The 19,461-nt window shown below is 44.4% G+C and overlaps 1 protein-coding gene across 1 annotated transcript; it reads right to left on the bottom strand.

Moving 5' to 3' along the window:
- Window positions 1-11,296: 11,296 nt before the first annotated feature.
- On the bottom strand, window positions 11,297-12,220 carry LOC115566241 (olfactory receptor 11A1-like). Its single transcript, XM_030392027.1, has one exon. The coding sequence runs from the start codon at window positions 12,218-12,220 to the stop codon at window positions 11,297-11,299; it is 924 nt and encodes a 307-aa protein (XP_030247887.1).
- Between the last annotated feature and the right edge of the window lie 7,241 nt (window positions 12,221-19,461).

Below are 19,461 nucleotides of genomic sequence, written 5' to 3'. Positions count from 1 at the left end.
GTCATTATTTTCAGCACAACCTCACATGTGTGACTGTACAGTTATTCTTTTATTTTGACATACTGTTTTTGTTTTTTTTAAAGTATTTTTTGGCCTTTTTATGGCTTTATTGAAAGTACAGCTGAAGATATGACAGGAAACAGGGAGAGAGAGAGGGGGAGTGACACGCAGCAAAGGGACATGGGCCAGGAGTCGAACCCGGGTCCGCTGCAGAGCCTCGGCACATGGGGCGCGCGCTCTACCAACTAGGATAAACGGCACCTCCATTGTGGTAAAACAGTATGTCAAAATAAAAAAATAACTGTACAGTCACACATGTGAGGTTGTGCTGAAAATAATGACACCAAGTAAATCATTTTTAAGTTGAAATATAATGGCAAAATCAAAAATAGTCAAAAACGGCCAATTATACCCTGGAATATCAGATTTCACAACAAACCTCAATATCCCTGACGTCCCACCTTCAAACACAGCCTCATTTGGCCATCCATGAAAAAGTTACTTAACCTCCCACTTTTCTATAGGAATACATATTTTCTACGGGCACTGCACTAGTTTGGTAAAAAAAAAGGGGAAGAACTCTCTGGCTATGTCAAGGGGGTGAAGATTCTGTAAAGATCACAATAGAGTTAAGTATTAAATGAGCTGTGATTACAGTAAAAGAACATGTAACTATTTACATTTAAATGCAGGCAATGCTCAGGTCTGCCTGAGCTCCTTCCAGCTGAATGAAGAGCTGCACTGCCTGCTCCACATTCAGCAGTCACAAAGCAAACGTGACGGCAATGTTCGCGAAAAAGCGTGGTGGACATTATTTACCCTAAGTCTGGTTTTGAATGTGCCGGTGCATCCGGTCGATCGACTCGGGAGGTGGGCCGTGTAGGTGGGCTAGCGGCCAGCAGCTAGCTGCTAGCTACACGCGAACATCCACAGATTCCGATTCCACTTGGTTGGCCGCGCGTCTCCGGATCTCCTCAGACCCGAACAGACTCGGTCTGGACTCGTTTAGTCTCATTAATCCACAACAGTCAGTTTAGATGCACAAAACAGAACGGGACCGAACCGCCGGCAAAATCCCGGTCCAGCTCGCGCCACTGCAGGTATAAATTCGCTTGTTTCTTAAGGTATGTCTTGGTTTGAGCTCTGCAGTGATTGGCTCTGATGCGCATGTGGCTACGGTGTGCAGTGATTGGCTCTGGTGCGCATGTGACTGTGGTGGCTCCGGTGGACAATGCTCGCGGAATTTGTAAAGCATTTATGAAATAATTTATTAACGGTATCATTGCAGTCCAAACAAATCCGACGTTGCACACCCTTGAACCAAGCAGTAGCCATGCTGAAACTCTCAGGTCAGTCTGATCCTGATCTGCAGAGATATTTGAGGAACACACACACACACACACACACACACAGACAGACAGAGATTCCTTGCTTTTATAGAGAGATGGTGTTGTGTCACTTCCTCTTGGCCTCGCTTTCATTCAGCTTCTAAACTTTCATACATTTATTTCAATCTCTGTTAAACATTCTATTACTATAATTATGGCAAACGCAATGCAGTATGCAGAGCTTTGATATATTTCAGAATCATTTCAGAACTATGTATAATGTCCATCCATCCATCTTCTTGTGCTCATCCAGGGCCAGGTCATGGGGGCAGCTGTCTGAACAGGGACATCCAGACTTCCCTCTCCCCAGATACTTCCCCTACCTCTTCTGAGAGGACCCCAAGGCGTTCCCAGGCCAACCGAGTGACATAGTCACTCCAGTGTCTCCTGGGTCTTCCTTGGGGTCTCCTTCTGGTGGGGCAGGCCAGGCACACCTCCCAAAGAAGACATCCAGGGGGCATCCAATCGATTTGCCTGAGCCACCTCAGCTGGCTCCTCTCGATGTGGAGGAGCAGCGGCTCTACTCCAAGCTCCTCCCGGATGACAGAGCTCCTCACCCTATCTCTAAGGGAGCGCCCCACCACCCTGTGGAGGAAACTCATTTCGGCCGCTTGTATCCGGAATCTTGTTCTTTCAGTCATGACCCAAAGTTCATGACCATAGGTGAGGGTAGGAATGTAGATTGACCGGTAAATTAAGAGCTTTGCCTTTTGGCTCAGCTCTTTCTTCACCACGACAGACCGATACAACGACCGCATTACTGTGGCTGCGGCACCGATCCACCTGTCAATCTCGCGCTCCATCCTTCTCTCACTCGTGAACAAGACCCTAAGATACTTAAACTCCTCCACTTGAGGCAGGAGCTCTCCCCCAACCCGGAGGGAGCAAGCCACCTCTTTCCGGTCGAGAGCCATGGCCTCTGACTTGGAGGTGCTGATTCTCATCCCAGCTGCTTCACACTCGGCTGCAAACCGCCCCAGGACATGCCGGAGGTCCTGGCTTGTAGGAGCCAACAAGACAACATCATCTGCGAAAAGCAGAGATGAAATCCAGTGGCTCCTGAACCAGACCCCCTCTTGCCCCTAGCTGCGCCTAGAAATTCTGTCCATAAAAATAATGCACAGAACCGGGGACAAAGGGAAGCCCTGCCGGAGTCCATGCACCGAGAACAGGTCTGACTTAAAGCTGGCAATTTGAACCAAGCTCCTGCTCCTGTCTTCAGGGACTGCACAGCCTTTAGCAGAGGGCCCCCGACCCCAAACTCACGGAGCACCTCCCACAGAATGCCATGATGGACACGGTCGAACGCCTTCTCCAAGTCCACAAAGCACATGTGGACTGGTTGTGCAAACTCCCATGAACCCTCGAGCACCCTGCGGAGGATATAGAGGTGGTCCATTGTTCCACGGCCAGGACGAAAACCACATTGTTCCTCCTGAATCCGAGGGTCGACTATCGGCCTTATTCTCCTCTCCAGTACCCTGGAATAGACTTCCCAGGGTGGCTGAGGAGTGTGATCCCCAGATAGTTGGATCCACCCCCGGTGCCTTGCCACGAAGAACTTCCAAACTAGTCCCTAGCCTCTGCTTCCTCTGTGGAAGGTTTGTCAGTGGGATTGAGGAGATCCTCGAAGTATTCCTTCCTTCGCCAAACAGTATCCCCACCTCCACTATGAACAATGTTGGTGGAGGACTAAGGCGTCGGATGGATTGCCAGAATTTCTTCGAGGTCGACCGGTAGTCCTCCTCCATGGCCTCCTTGAACTTTTCCCAGATCCCAGTTTTTGCTTCTGTGACCACCCGTGCTGCCGCACGCTTGGCCTACTGGTACCCATCAGCTGCCTCAGGAGTCCCCCAAGCCAACCAGGCTCGATGGGACTTCTTCAGCTTGACAGCATCCCTTACTTCTGGTGTCCACCACTGGGTTCGGGGATTTCCGCCACGACAGGCACCAGGAGACCTTACGGCCACAGCTGCGTCAACAATGGAAGTGGAGGACATGGTCCATTCGGACTCAATGTCCCTAGCCTCCCTCGGGATCTGGTCAAAGCTCTTCTGAAGGTGGGAGTTGAAGACCACACTGACTGAGGGTTTCGCCATATGTTCCCAGCAGACCCTCACAGTGAATTTGGGTCTGCCAAGTCTGTCCAGCTTCTTCCCCTGCCAGTGGATCTAACTCACCACCAGGTGGTGATCAGTTGACAACTCAGCCCCTCTCTTTACCCAAACACGGTGTTCTTTATGGACAAACTGTGACAAGCACAGAAATCCAGCAACAGAACACTGGTCAGGGTCAGATCAGGGAGGCCGTTCCACCCAATCACAACCCTCTAGGTAACACTGTCGAGGCCCATGTGGGCATTGAAGTCCCCCAGTAGAAGGACGGAGTCCCCAGTTAGAGCACTTTCCAGTACCCCGTCCAGGGCCTCCAAGAAGGCCGGGTACTCTACACTGCTGTTCGGCCCGTAAGCCGGAACAACAGTGAGAGACCTATCCCCAACCCAAAGGTGCAGGGAGTTGGGTTCCAGATCCCAGACGAGGTAGAGGCGAGCCCAACTATCTTTAGCCGGTGCCGCTCAACCTCCCACACTAACTCCAGCGAGGTGAAATTCCATGTCCCCAAGGCCAGAGTCACCATCTGGGGATTGGGTTGTAGGGGCCTCTGGCCATGACAGCAACCCAAATCACACGGCACCAGCCCCTTCTGAACCCTCCTGCAGTGGTGAGCCTACTGGAGGGCGGGCCCATGTCGCTCGTTTGGGCTGCACCTGGCCGGGTCCCGTGGGCAAAGACCCGGCCACCAGGCGCTCGCCTGTGAGCCCCAACCCCAGGCCTGTCTCTAGGGTGGGGTCCCGGTGACACCATTCTGAGCAACGTGAACTTCCTTGTTTTTATCTTTTTCATCAGGGGCTTTGGAACCGCTTTTAGTCTGACCCGTCACCTAGGACCTGTTCACCTTGGGAGACCCCACCAGGGGCATCAAGCCCCAGACAACATAGCTCCTAGGATTATAATGTATAACTTCCATTTCTTGTATTTGTGTCTGACAGGAGCGTATGAGTCAATATCCAATATGAGTCTGTGTATAAGGAGTACATGGATCTGAACTTTTCTGACAACATCTACTTAAAAATTAAACATTGCAAAATGCTTAGCCTGTGCAAAGTAATTGTTGTGTTGTGAACCAAAAAGGCAATCATGATGAACTCTTCCAAGTTTTCATATTTCACTTTTGGTGCCTCTTTGATATTGGCCTTTTTAAATACTTGATTTCTATGTGTTTTTACATTCCAATCATTAGTGTCAACCCTCTGCTCATTGTGGTTATCTTTATGAATAGGAGCTTACATGAACCTATGTACACTGAACAAAAATATAAACTCAACACTTTTTGCTCCCATTTTTCATGAGCTGAACTAAGATCTAAAACACAAAAGAACCATTTCTCTCAAATATTGTTCACAAATCTGTCTAAATCTGTGTTAGTGAGCACTTCTCCTTTGCCGAGATAATCCATCCCACCTCACAGGTGTTGCTTATCAAGATGCTGATTAGACGGCATGATTATTGCACAGGTGTGCCTTAGGCTGGCCACAATAAAAGGCCACTCTGAAATGTGCAGTTTTGCTTTATTGGGGGGATCTGGGGGGGTCAAACATGAGGTGATGGTCGTGGATTAATGGCACAACAATGGGCCTCAGGATCTCGTCACGGTATCTCTTTGCATTCAAAATGCCATCAATAAAAGGCACCTGTGTTAGCTGTCGATAACATATGCCTGCCCATACCATAACCCCACCGCCACCATGGGCCGCTCGATCCACAAAGTTGACATCAGCAAACCGCTCACCCACACGACACCACACACGCTGTCTGCCATCTGCCCTGAACAGTGAAAACCGAGATTCATCTGTGAAGAGAACAGATGCCATCGAATGTGAGCATTTGCCCACTCAAGTCGGTCACAACGACGAACTGCAGTCAGGTCGAGTCCCCGATGAGGACGGCGAGCATGCAGATGAGCTTCCCTGAGATGGTTTCTGACAGTTTGTGCAGAAATTCTTTGGTTATGCAAACCGATTGTCTGTCCGGATGGCGGTCTCAGACGATCTTGGAGGTGAACATGCTGGATGTGGAGGTCCTGGGCTGGTGCGGTTACACGTGGTCTAAGGTTGTGAGGCCCATTGGATGTACTGCCGAATTGTCTGAAACGCTTTTGGAGACGGCTTATTGTAGAGAAATGAACATTCAATTCATGGGCAACAGCTCTGGTGGACATTCCTGCAGTCAGCATGCCAATTGCACGCTCCCTCAAAATTTGCGACATCTGTGGCATTGTGCTGTGTGATAAAACTGCACATTTCAGAGTGGCTTTTTATTGTGGCCAGCCTAAGGCACACCTGTGCAATAATCATGCCGTCTAATCAGCATCTTGATATGCCACACCTGTGAGGTGGGATGGATTACATCAGCAAAGGAGAAGTGCTCACTAACAGATCCAAAAAGATTTGTCAACAGTATTTGAGAGAAATGTTTTTTTGTGTATAAAGAAAATATTTTAGATCGTTGAGTTCAGCTCATGAAAAATGGGAGCAAAAACAAGAAAGAATCTCTCCTGCCATACATGACTACCCTACAGAATGAGCCCCCGACAGAGTGCCACTGTGTTGAAGTGGGCCAGGAGGGTTCCTGTGAGGAAGGCTCTGACTCTTGTTGGTGTTTATGTATAGCAGCATGATGTCATAATGGTAACAGAACACCTAATGTACAGGTAGATGGTATTTCCTGCTTGGCATTGCTGCCTGTCGCACCTCCTCCGGTGCCCACGGGTCAGCTGCAGGGTCTTCAGCTAGGAACCACCGTTCACCAACGTTTCGCTCCTTTAATCTCTAGAATGTCTCCTGGTGGCGGAGCAGTGACAAGGACGTCTCCCTGTCACCCCCTGCAGCTGATAGAAGTTACCCCCTGCGGCTGTTGTCGGGGTTAGGTGTTCTTTCCCCAGTTCCTGTCCTTCCTCCTCAGCCAGAGACAAAAGCTGTCTTTCTCGGCCTCCTCTGCCAGCTCCTTTGTGGCCTTCCTCAGCTTCCCTCCAGTCACTCCTGCGTCCCTCAGAAGGCGTGTGGTTCACAACCCCACGTAGCCTCGGCAGCCAACCTCCACTGGGTAGATGGTGGACTTTCAGCCAGCCTCCCGGCATTCAGCAGCCAGCTCGGAGTACTTGGCCTTCTTGCACTCATAGGTGGCCTCAATCCCCTCTTCTGAAGGCACCGTCAGCTCGATGAGGTGCACCGCTCTTGCCTTGTTGGACCACACCACAATGTCAGGGCGGAGAGATGTAGTTATGATCTCTGTGGGGAACCGGAGCTGCTTGTTTAGATCAACCCTCATGTCCCACTCCAGGTCAGGGGAAAAGGGCCTTGATGTCTCTCTTGGCCTGATGTATCTTTGTCCGTCCCCTTCCGTGACAAAACTGGTGTGGTTCTCTGCTGGTGGTGATTCTTTGCTGCCCTGTCGACAACCCTCCAGCACCTCGGCCAGTTTCCTCAGGACCTGGTCGTGACGCCATCTATAGCGCCCCTGGGAGAGTGCGATCTTGCAGCCCGACAAGATGTGCTGGAGGCTTGCATTGGGGGCATTGCAGAGTGAGCAGCTTTCCTCATTCCCGAACCATTGGTGAAGGTTACGAGAACAGGGAAGCGTGTCATAAGTTGCTCGAGGAAGCTGATCCTTGCCTGTGGGATCTTCCACAGGTCAGACCAATTGATGTTCCGGTTGACAATTCCCTCCCAGGTTGTCCAGTTTCCTTATCGGCCCTGTGACACAGCCTTGATTTTGTAGCGCTCTTCCTCTATTTTCGACACCTCCGCCACCACCATCTCCTTCCTCTCCTTGCGGTTAGCCTTGGACCAGAACCGTGGCGTTTCTCCCCATCCTAGCCCTGCTCTTCCTGCCTGGACTTTGCCCATGATCTCTCGGTGGTGCAGCCTACTGACAGCTTGGTCGACCTCAGCTTGGGCGTTCCACTTTCGGCCAGTGGGAACCTTGGCGTTAGCCTTCCTCACTGACTGGTCAGTGGACTCTCTTAGTTCGAGAACCAGCCTGGTCTTCTCCTGCATGTAACCCAGACTTATGGACTGCAGTGGAAGCTGCAGTGCATTCTTCCCGAAGAGGCCCGTTTCAGAAAGGCACCGTGGCAGACCCAGCCACTTTCTGATGAATGAGTTGGCTTTTCCATCCATCTTACTCATGGTGGATGAGGGGATCTCACTCATTTTCAGGGGCCACATCACCCTTCTGTAGAGTGTAAACTGGTAGCACCAGACCTTGTACTTCCCAGGGAGTTGGCTCTGGTCGATCTTTGCCAGCCCATCCGTTAGCTGTTTCATTACGGTCCTTCCAATCTGTTTGTCGGACAGCTCTGAGGTGTACTGCCTCCCGAGGCTTTTTATCGGTTGCTCAGACAGGACAGAAACTTTTCTTTAAAGGTTCGAAATGGCTTTACTGCAGATGATACCTAAAGCAAATGAAAACTGAAAATATGAGAAAACATAGCAATCATAAAACACTGGTGATAAAATATATAAATAAGGTGGATATAATAATATAATATAAATAAGGTGGATATAATACTATAATATAAATAAGGTGGATATAATAATATCATATAAATAAGGTAAAAAATAAGACAGTAAAATGCAAGAGTGGGATACCACTGTAACACTCAACTACATATAGATAGTCATTAATGCTTTCTATAAAATAAAGCTTTACCAAAGGATTTAAAATGCGCAGATTAGCTAAGCTGTCTGATCTCAATAGGCAGTATTCTCCATCCTGGGTGCTACAACAGTAAGAGTCCTTTAGTCAAACGTCAGGATTCAAGAACTACCAGCAAAGATGAATACAGAAAAAACTAAAGGAATGCCCAAACACACATGAGGTCTATATGCCCATTCATTTGGATAGAGGCCATTTAATATTTCAAAAGTGATCGGTGGAATTTTAAAATCAATACAAAAGATCAAGGTTAGCTTTTTTCAGTAACAACTGAAGAATTGTATTTTGAAAAAATAATAAGGAACACTGTCTGAAGTCAGGGTAGCTTCACATACAGACTGCTTTAAAAGGGAGCACAGAGTACTGATGGAGAGCTTCAACACTTCAGCATTTAGTTCAGTTCAAATGTCATCAAGTCTGAACATATGGTCAGAATCTCCCTTCTTTACCTCAGTAATAGCATTGAATAAGGGACTTTCTGATGTCACAGTGGAGTTGACCTTTTGGATATAAATTCTCAAAACTTTATCATTTTATTCAATTAGACATTTATGTGAAATTTTGTCATGATTAACGTGGGAATCCTTTTTTTAGGGCCAAGAATGTGTTTTGTGATGTCACAGTCACTGTGACCATCGACCATCACATTTTCAGTTAATCCTTAAATTCAAGTGGACATTTGTGCCAAATCTTCACAAGATTTCCTCCAGGATGAGATGTATCTGTCCATCTGAACTGTCTGGTGTCTGTTTTTGATGAAGTGTGATATCCTGAAGACTGAGTGGAGGGCAGTGGATCTAAAATCATACTGGTGAGGGTCGAGGCTGGATTGGACCAGGCAATGATAACATCAACTAGCTGATTGGTACAGGTTTTTAGTACATGGCTAGGGTTGTTATCAGGCCGGGCAGCTTTACTCAATGTCACTCTCCATATTCACTGTGGATACTGAAAGTGGCTGTTCCTCTAAAGCTGGAGCAGACTTTACAGCTGACAATACGTTGTACAGATCATAACCCTGACCATAAAATGAGTTCAGCCCATCTGGTAGCATGATCCACACATGACAGAGGTTCTGCTTCTGTGATGTTTTGGATCACCTGCCACAAATCTCTAGTGTTGTTGATGTAAAGTTCTCTGTCTGCCTTTCCACCTTAACACCAGCTCTCAGTCTTGCTCTATAGCAGCTTTTTCAGCTCTAGATAGATTCAGTAAACATAATAATCATCTAGTTTGCTGCTGGTGAGATCTCATGTGGTATTATATTTTGGTCTGAGATGATAATTAATTAACCATTCATAGCAACTGGTAACACAGATTTGGCAGAAAAAGTTCTGTTCTTTGTGGGTCCCAAAGAGCCTATGCTGGTTGCTGAACAACCTACTGGTTGATGGTGTTATGGCGGAGGACCAAAAATCATTTGTACAACTCTAGGTGTCAGTAATGGACAACCTACGAATGAGACTGTCAACTATCTTCTTCCAGAGTCACCTACTGCACCTTCAATAAACACTCACATGAACCTGAGATCTAAGTAAACTGCAAGCATAGTACATAAGGAGGAGGAGGTTGGGTGCTGTAGGGACAGTCAGCCTGTAGCCAGCCAGCTGATGCAGACATGCCTTCGGTGTTCTTCCTGAACTGATCCAGTCTTCCATATGTAGCAGGATAAGCATTTTGTCTTGTTTTCCCCCTCGCCCTTTTTGTTTACATTTGGTTACTATGGTTTCCGTTCCTCATTTCTGCTACACATTGGGGTTGGCTGCTACAAAAGCTGTAGTCTGCCCGCCGGTTCTTCCTCTGCGCTCCCATTGTCACCTGCGTCATTTCCGGGTCAGAGGTTGTGTGCCCGACAGGTATGGCCGCACGCTGCTTCACCTCGCTGCTTGTTTTATTTTGATCATTATGATCAAGGCATTTTTGTTGTGTTGTAAGGCGATTGTGTGCTGCTCCGTGCTCCCTGTCCCTCTGTGCGCCACTGTGCTTGTTTAGCGGTGGTAAGTGTCATCTCTCTCTCTGCGTTGTGGTTGATGCTATTAGGTGGCTAATGCTAGTGTGGTCACAGGTAAATGCTGGCTGGGCACGATTAATTTTACCGGGGATGGTCCCCCTTATGTTGAATGAATAAGTGTATGAATAAGTGGATCCTGTTTAATTATTTTTAGTGTGTGTTGAAGTTAATTCTGGACTTCGTTTATGTAATTCTATTGTGTTAAGCCCATTAATTGAGAGTTGTTCTGTAAATTGGGTAACTAAGTTTTGTGTTTTTCTTTTCATTGGTTATATTGGGCAGTCTGATCTGTCCATTATTTTAGGTTTTGTTAAGTTTTTGTGTGTGTGTGTGTGTGTGTGCGCAACCTCACTAATTTGTTTTATTTCCTCCATTTTCGGTTGCTGTAGGCTAGTGGTGGCGGTGCTGGTGACCTGGTGGTGGCATCCTCCCGTCTTGTCTTGCTGTGTCCCTGGGAATGGGTTTTTTCTTTTTCTGTCTGCCATGTGTGCCTGGTGACTTAAGTTTGTTTTTTTTATTTTGGTTGATCCCTCCCCTGCACCATCCACTTCAGCCTCAGCCCTGATTAGGTTTTTCCTTTCTTTGTGTGAATGAGTTTTATTATTGTTTTGTAAGAACCTATGAAAATAAAGTGTATTTTAAATTGCGAACCATGTCTCATGCCTTGTGAATAACTATGAACCTGTGTGTCTTGTGTCAGAGAATAACTCCCAGGGTGGCGTTGTTGAGCTCTTAAGCAAAATTAGTAAAATTCCTTTCTTTTACCTCCTCCTCGCTTCACATACATTCAACTACACTGTCCCAACCTTTGTAATGCACAGTTGTTAAAAGTTGAAAAATGACTTAATGGAAGAGTTTTCACTTTAAAGTGGCTACTTAATTTTTATGCAGTAAGGTTTAAAACCCTATTGCCTAAATTTAGGTCATCTCTCTGTAGCAACTGAATGACAACTTAACAACTTAAACATTCAACTTTATTTTGAGGGATACATTTATTTTGGTCTGACTTATTGATAAAAGTATTTATATTACAATCAACGATATAACAATCATCGTTATTGTTGAGATTTCATGTGAGAGCAAAACATGATATACAGTTTGACATGATGTTTAACAGTACTTTACATTTTACCAAAGACAATAAGTTTACATAATGTACGTATTTTTGACATTTTCAGTCCATAAAGTACAGGGTTAAAGAGCGGCTGGCAAGTCAGAAAGTATAATGACAAAAAAATGCGCAGCATGTTTGGTAGACTGTTAATATTAAATCTGCTCTGTATTACTTCAAAGACACAACCAAAGGAGAAGTTGAGCAGAGACACGAGGTGAGGTGTGCAGGTGCTGACGGCTTTCTGTCTCGTCTGTTTAGAACCACAATAACAAATGTGAATAATTTTCATGTAAGAGAAAATGATTGGAAACAGAGGGACAATAACAGAGAGAACAAAAGAAAACAATCCATAGATGTTGTTCACTCTAGTGTCTGAACAGGCCAACTTGATAATTATGTAGTTACGACAGTACAAACTGTTTAAAATGTTTTCACACAGTGTCAAACGTAATGCTAACGAAAAAGTAATCAAGAATTTCACAAACGAATACAACCATACTGCAATTATAAAGATAAACACCTTGTTTAATGACATGCGTGTGTTATATTGTAGAGGACAACAGATAGCAAGATATCTGTCATAAGACATGATGACTAAATTACACAATTCTATACTTGCATATGTATACAAACAGTAAACCTGCAGGAAACAAAGAGAAGCAGAAACAGTGTGAATGTCAGAGAGAATCTGAGTCAGAAGGAACGGAAACAACCCTGAACTACCATACAGTTCATTTACAAACAGACTGCACAGGAACATGTACATAGGTTCATGTAAGCTCCTGTTCATACAGATAACCACGATGAGAAATATGTTGACAAACACAATAACAATGTAAAGCAAAGCTGTTAATTTAAAATACAGGTATCTTAAGTTTCCAACATGAAAATAAGCTGCAAGAACAAAGTAAGATGAAGTTGAATTTAACATGATTCTTTAAAAGGGAACTAATTGTTATTAAAATGTCCTCTTTTATCATCATTTATTATCAGTTTGCTTAAAATACCCCTTTTAGGAGTAATAACATTTTAATACTTCAGGCTTTTTTCCTTGAAAATGTTCAACATGACAAAGGTTTCTAGGCAAGGCAAGTCAGGTTTATCTGTATAGCACAATTCAGACACAAGGCAACTCAAAGTGCTTTACAGGCGCATACAAACTACATTAAAAGACATAAAAATCTCATTTAAAAGACATTAAAGATTGCATTAAAAAAGACATAAAAACAAGTAAAAACATCAAGAAACAAACATCAAAACAAGTAGGCTAAAAAAGAAAAGCTTTAACAGAAACAAGACTGTAGAATAATCGTCACAATGCAGTTCAAAGACTTGAATTGCTTCAGTTAAAAGCAGTGGAAAAAAATAAATGTTTTAAGTCTCGATTTAAAAGAGGTGAGAGTAGGAGCACAAGTGAGTATAGACGCACAAGCTCGTCCTACCACACCGGAGATTTAACTCTGTGAAAGAAACAAGGTCACATCACACACAGTTCAGCCTGTGTCACCTGCTGGACCTCAGATTCAGATTCAGATTCATGCTGTTGCTTTATACTCTTTCACACTGACAAGCCAGCCCCACCTCATCATCAACGCCCAATACCTGTTTATTGACTGACATGTCTAACCGTTGATTTACTGTATTAGCAGAATCAAACTAATTCTAGAGGTGGCACTTTTCTATTTTTTGTTTAGTGATGCAACACAACAATTGAGACAAGAGAAGACACAACTCCCCCCGACCCTCTCCACCCACCCAGATGTCATTATCAGCTCAACAGCATCGTTACTATCAATACTTAGTCGGCCATTTTGATTTTCATCACCTTTTTCAAACATTTCTATGCCTCGTACTTTCACGAACTCCTCCTAGACATTTTACACCACCACCACTGTCAGTATAATCGTCAGACCTTGAAGATGAAACTTTATCAAAGGCTTTCGCCTACGTCATACCTAATGGGCGTGGTGGTGCAGTCCATTTAGAGGCTTTGCCATGAAGCGGGAAGTCTTCATAACTTCAACATTTTCCATCTATGCCAAATTGGCACACATGTAGAGGCTATCACCATGAATACGTCTATGCATCAGTACCGTTTCATATGCATAGCACCACCTACTGGATACAGAAAGTCAGACAAACATCTTCCAATTCACACGACATTGACAGGTTTTTTCTCCACCTCATACACTACAAGATGACATGCAAGTAACAGGTGAGCCCTCTGACGGCGCGGTAGCCCGACATGTGTGGAGCGATGGCTGGTTCATCGCTGCTTGCAGCTTTAATACCTTGAAATTGAAGTTCATTAAAAAGTCAGAGCCTCTTCTCCAGCAGGAGAGGAGCAAACTTTTCCCACAAAGCCTGGGCAGTGTGATACCCCAATAAATGGGGAATATCCTCCAGTCCACCTTTGCTAAAATGGGAACCACCCCAGTCTGCCAGTCCAGAAGTACTAACCCCAACCTCATCCACCTTGGCATCTTGCTGCCAAGGAGCTTCAAAGTCTTCCTTCTGCGAGTTCTTACATTGCTACCACGACTAGCACCAATGCCCTTCTGACCACTCGGGTTCAGATTTGGTGGGTAACTTCTCTCCATTTCAAGTTTTGCATCAAATTTCAACCCAATCCAGTGTTGAGATCCACAGATGATATCGCTCATTATGAATTTCAACATGGACTCTAAACTAAAATCAGTTCCCCAGAATTCTCGAGTCGTCACACCTAGGTGCTAGGCTGCCCAGAGACCTAGTTTTGAGCTACTATTGGTCGGGATGAATGACCCCATACCGACCAGGCAGTCTCTCTTTTATCCCCCGTGAGAATTTGCTCGAACTTCACAAGCAAGAGGAACAAAAGCAAGAAAGTACGGCTGTGCTTCCCCTGCAGAGGAAAAAAGTGACCAGTTTCCTCCAACTTAGACAGACTTTATCAACATTCAGTGTGCAACAAGTGAACATGGCACAAAATTTGTTTCAGGAGCTCAGCCTAGAATTAATAAATGAAAGTATATCAAAAAAATACCACAATAAGAATTGAAACATGATGGGGTTTTGGCTTGATCCAGTGAGGTGTTAAACATGTCCGTTAAGTAACAAGCCAGCTGATCTGCACATTCCCTGTGCACCCGCCCAGATATGTTGTCAGGGCCCAAAGACTTCCGTGAGTTGACTCTCCTCAGAGACCTTTGCACCTCAGCTATGTGCCTTTTCATCCTGGTGGGGAGCAGTTTTCACAGTAGGGGTGTTGTTCAGTGCCTCAAACCTCCCAAAGAAGTTACTTAGTTCATTTAAGAAGTCCATGTCATCTTCACACGCAGGAGTGATAGTCTGTATGCCTTGCCACATATCCCTGGTGTTACAGGGATCATGGAAAAAGTCTTGGATTTTCTCGACTGTGAGCACACTTTGCTAGTCTGATGTTTTGTTGTTTGTTGTTGTTTGTAGTCTGTAGTTGTATGTAGTGGACCTCTTGGTGTGTTACAACCGCAATACCACCATTTCTGTCCCTACTATGAATACTATATCACTTTACCTTTGTATTTTTACAAATTGTGTAATGTATGCAGTTGCTATTTTAACAGTGGTAGGAGTAGTAATACGCTGTAGACACTTGAATCTGAACATCTGAAAATGAAAATGGAATCACTTAAAGGGATAGTTCGGTTATTTTGAAGTGGGGTCATATAAAGTACATATCTATAGTCGATCTGTTTCCTACCGTAATCACCGATCAGCGCAGTCTCAGTTTGGAGAAGCAGAGAGCCGCTCCAGCCCAGACGCTCAGCTTTGTACTGCAGTGAAGGGGGTCCAGCAAAAAAGCTAAATTAACCACCTAAAACAAGAATCACCTAAAATTTTTTACATTAGTTCAAGTGTACGTTGTATAGGTAAAATTCACACCGCTTTACATTGCAGTCAGACCGCGCTTTCTTTTGGCACTACATTTTCTCAACCGCAGAACCCCCGTATCCCTACGCACTAGCGTAACGGGGCAACAGCTGATCTGCGAGTGGCGGAATACAGCGCAAGGCCCAGCTGCTGGACGATAGGTTTACTTTCGATAAAAACGAAACTTAACTCTCCGTATCCTTCCGCATTAGCGCTCATGCGTAGGGATACGGGGGTTCTGCGGTTGATAAAATGTAGTGCCAAAAGAAAGCGCGGCCTGACGGCGATGTAAAGCGGTGTGAATTTTACCTATACAACGTACACTTGACCAATTGTAAAATTTTTCAGGTGAGTCTTGTTTTAGGTGGTTAATTTCGCTTTTTTGCTGAACCCCGTTCACTGCAGTACAAAGCTGAGCGTCTGGGCTGGAGCGGCTCTCTGCTTCTCCAAACTGAGACTGCGCTGATCGGTGATTACGGTAGGAAACAGAACGACTATAGATATGTACTTTATATGACCCTACTTAAAAAAAAAACGAACTATCCCTTTAACTTCTAATAATTTTAGGTTCTCCTCACACAGGCGTGTAGTTGATGTGTGTGTGAGGCTACACATTCCGAGCTATGATTTAACTGTGGCAGATTGTTTTTCCTTATGTGAGTTCAGGAATGTGGCTGGTATTGGGTTTACATGTCCAGGGGCCCCTGGAGTCATTAATCAGCTCTGTGTGTGCGTCAGATGTTAACTGAGTTTTGCCCTCATGCCAGATGTCCAATCATACACATTTCCATGTAAGGACAGAGAGACAATCCAGTCAACTTAAGGGGGCAGACCAGCTCCTCTTTCACCTATTGGATAGATGGACCCTCAGTCCGCCAAAGTGACCAATTAGAAGAGGTAGCTATGTGCAGGTGAAGGGATTCTAAAAAGGCCGGCACAGATGGAGAAAGTTAGGTGGTTAATTGTAGATTTCGTAAATCGAAGGCTCAAGAGGATTTCTGGTAGAGCAGAGGGCAGAACATTGGGCAGAACTTTGCCAGATATTTGGGAACACCAGGTGCTGCCGCTCTGGTTCGGACGCAGGCTTGAGATTCAATAAAGATTGCTCTATTATTCCACCTAGCCTTGCCTCCATAGATTCTTTTATCCCCAAACTATACACCGACACCTTTGATGAAGACAGCCCAGAAACAACATAGTCACATAAAAGCATGGTTTACTGAACATATGTAATGTGTACATAACATCATATGTAAAATGCAAGTCCTTATTTATCCCAAACATATTTCCAAATGTGCCTTAAGGAGTCCATACATGAATCACTAAAACAAAATCACAATATATTTGGGATGATTATTTGTGTGATGTGGGTGTAGAATTATATATTGTAGGCCGGGTCTCTATCGTCATAAGGCATTTGACGAATTACACGAGTTTCAACTGCTGTTGAAGTGTTCCCAGTGGCTGAGAGGGTTCCTGCAATGATGGCTCTTAATCTTGTTGGTGGTTATGTATAGCAGCATGATGTGATAATGATAACAGAAACTTCTCTTTAAAAGGTTCGAAATGGCAATATGAAAATATGAGAAAACATAGCAATCGTGAAATACCGGTGGATGAAATAAGGTAAAAAATAAGACTGTAAAATGCAAGAGTGGGACAACCCTGTAAAACTCAACAACATATAGATAGTCATTCATGCTTTTCTATAAAATAAAGCTTTACAAAAGGATTTAAAATGTGCTGATGAGCTAAGCTGTCTGATCTCAATAGGCAGTATTCCCCATCCTGGGTGCTACAACAGTAAGAGTCCTTTAGTCACACGTCAGGATTCAGGAACTTCCAGCAAAGATGAATACCGAAAAAAATAAAGGAATGCCCAAACACATATGAGGTCAATACGGCCATTCATTTGGATAGAGGCCATTTAGTATTTCAAAAGTGATCGGTGGAATTTTAGAATCAATACAGAAGATCAAGTCTGAGATGATAATTAATTGACCATTCATAGCAACTGGTAACACAGACTTGGCAGAAAAAATTCTGTTCTTTGTTGGCGGTCCCAAAGAAACTGCGCTGCAACAGGGATGTTGATGCAGAACAAATCCCCCCTCAAAGATGCCGTAAGGGATTCCGGAGAAAGTGGGTTCACAGTCGAGTCTCATTTAATGGCAAAAAAATTGGGACTCAGTTACTGGTTGTTGGTGTTATGGTGGAGGACCAAAAATCATTTGTACACTAACTCTAGGTGTCAGTAATGGGCACCCTAGGAATGAGACTGTCGACTATCTTCCTCCAGAGTCACCTACTGCACCTTCAATAAACACTCACATGAACCTGAGATCTAAGTAAACTGCAAGCATAGTACATAGAGAGGAGGAGGTTGGGTGCTGTAGGGACAGTCAGCCTGTAGCCAGCCAGCTGGTGCAGACATGCCTTCGGTGTTCTTCCTGAACTGATGCAGTCTTCCATACATTCAACTACACTGTCTCAACCTTTGTAACGCACAGTTGTTAAAACAATGATATTGGCAGCAATAACTGACTTAATGGAAGAGTTTCCACTTTAAAGTGGCTACTTTGTTTTCTGCAGTAAGGTTTAAAACCCTAGAGACTTGCCTGAATTTAGGTCATCTCTCTGTAGCAACTGAATGACAACTTAACAACTTAAACATTCAACTTTATTTTGAGGGAGACATTTATTTTGTTCTGACTTACTGATAAAAGTATTTATATTTAATAAACAATCATCGTTATTGTTGAGATTTCATGTGAGAGCAAAACATTATATACAGTTTGACATGATGTTTAACAGTACTTTACATTTTACCAAAGACAGTAAGTTTACATAATGTCGTATTTTGACATTTTCAGTCCATAAAGTACAGGGTTAAAGAGCGGCTGGCAAGTCAGAAAGTATAATGACAAAAAAATGCGCAACATGTTTGGTAGACTGTTCATATTAAATCTGCTCTGTAATACTTCAAAGAAACAACCAAAGGAGAAGTTGAGCAGAGACACGAGGTGAGGTGTGCAGGTGCTGACAGCTCTCTGTCTCGTCTGTTTAGAACCAGAGAAACAGATTATAAGAATCTTTAAATAACTATAAAAAATTAAAGTTAAAACGCCAACTATCTCTCTATAAAAGCAAGTAACCTCTGTCTGTGTGTGTGTGTGTGTGTGTGTGTGTGTGTGTGTGTGTGTGTATTCCTCAAATATCTCTGCGGATCAGGATCAGACTGACCTGAGAGTTTCAACATGGCTGCTGCGTGGTTCAAGGGTGTGCTATTTCGCATTTGTTTGGACTGCAATTATACCGTTAATAAATTATTTCATAAATGCTTTACAAATTCCATGAGCATTGTCCACCGGAGCCACCACAGTCACGTGCGCACCAGAGCCAATCACTGCAGAGCCCACCGCGACCCCCCATCTTAAGAAACAAGCAGATTTATACCTGCAGCGGCTCGAGCTGGACCGGGATTTTGCCGGCGGTTCGGTCCCGTTCTGTTCTGTTCTGTGCATCTAAACTGACTGTTGTGGTTTAATGAGACTAAACGAGTCCGGACCGAATCTGTTCTTGGGGGAGATCCGGAGGAGATCCGGAGATGCGCGGACAACAAAGTGGAATCGGAATCTGTGGATGTTCGTGTGTAGCTAGCTGCTAGCCACTAGCCAACCTACATGGCCCACCGTGTAGGGTAAATCTTTCGCGAACATTGTCGTCACGTTTGCTTTGTGTCTGGTGCAGAAGAAACGGTAAAAACGGGCTTTTGTCACGAAAGTGTCCAAGCAGCAAGTTTGGTTGTTGCGGAACAGGAATTTGTGGGAGGGACGTAGGCAGACGAATGACAGGACAGTCGGTGTATAGACAACGATATTGAGAGTTGAGAGATTTGTGACATTTAGCGTGTTTGGAGTGTGTAGTTAGTGTATCATGAAGTGTTTGGTGTAGTGGAGTTGGTTTTTTGTTTAATGAGTCAAAACAATGAGAAGATGCTGAATGTGGAGCAGGCAGTGCAGCTCTTCATTCAGTTGGAGGGAGCTCAGGCAGACCTGAGCATTGCCTGCATTTAAATGTAAATAGTTACATATAAGTTTGTACATTTTTCAAATGTATGCACATATTTAGCAAACAACAATTTATATTTGCATTATAAGTAAAAAAAAAAAAGGTTTTTTAAACATATTTGTGGTTTTCACAGTAAAAAAATCTAACTTTTTCTACTCAGATTTTATGGGTATTTTTTGTGATTTTAGGTCCATTGTGTTAATACAGTAT

Source organism: Sparus aurata, chromosome 2 (assembly GCF_900880675.1).
Source record: "Sparus aurata chromosome 2, fSpaAur1.1, whole genome shotgun sequence".
Lineage (NCBI taxonomy): Eukaryota > Metazoa > Chordata > Actinopteri > Spariformes > Sparidae > Sparus > Sparus aurata.
This window is presented reverse-complemented; position numbering and strand designations above follow the sequence as displayed.

Bases quoted from the DNA above. Each gene is read 5' to 3' on its own strand.
- LOC115566241 (XM_030392027.1), bottom strand. From the start codon at position 12,220: ATGTTAAATTCAACTTCATCTTACTTTGTTCTTGCAGCTTATTTTCAT.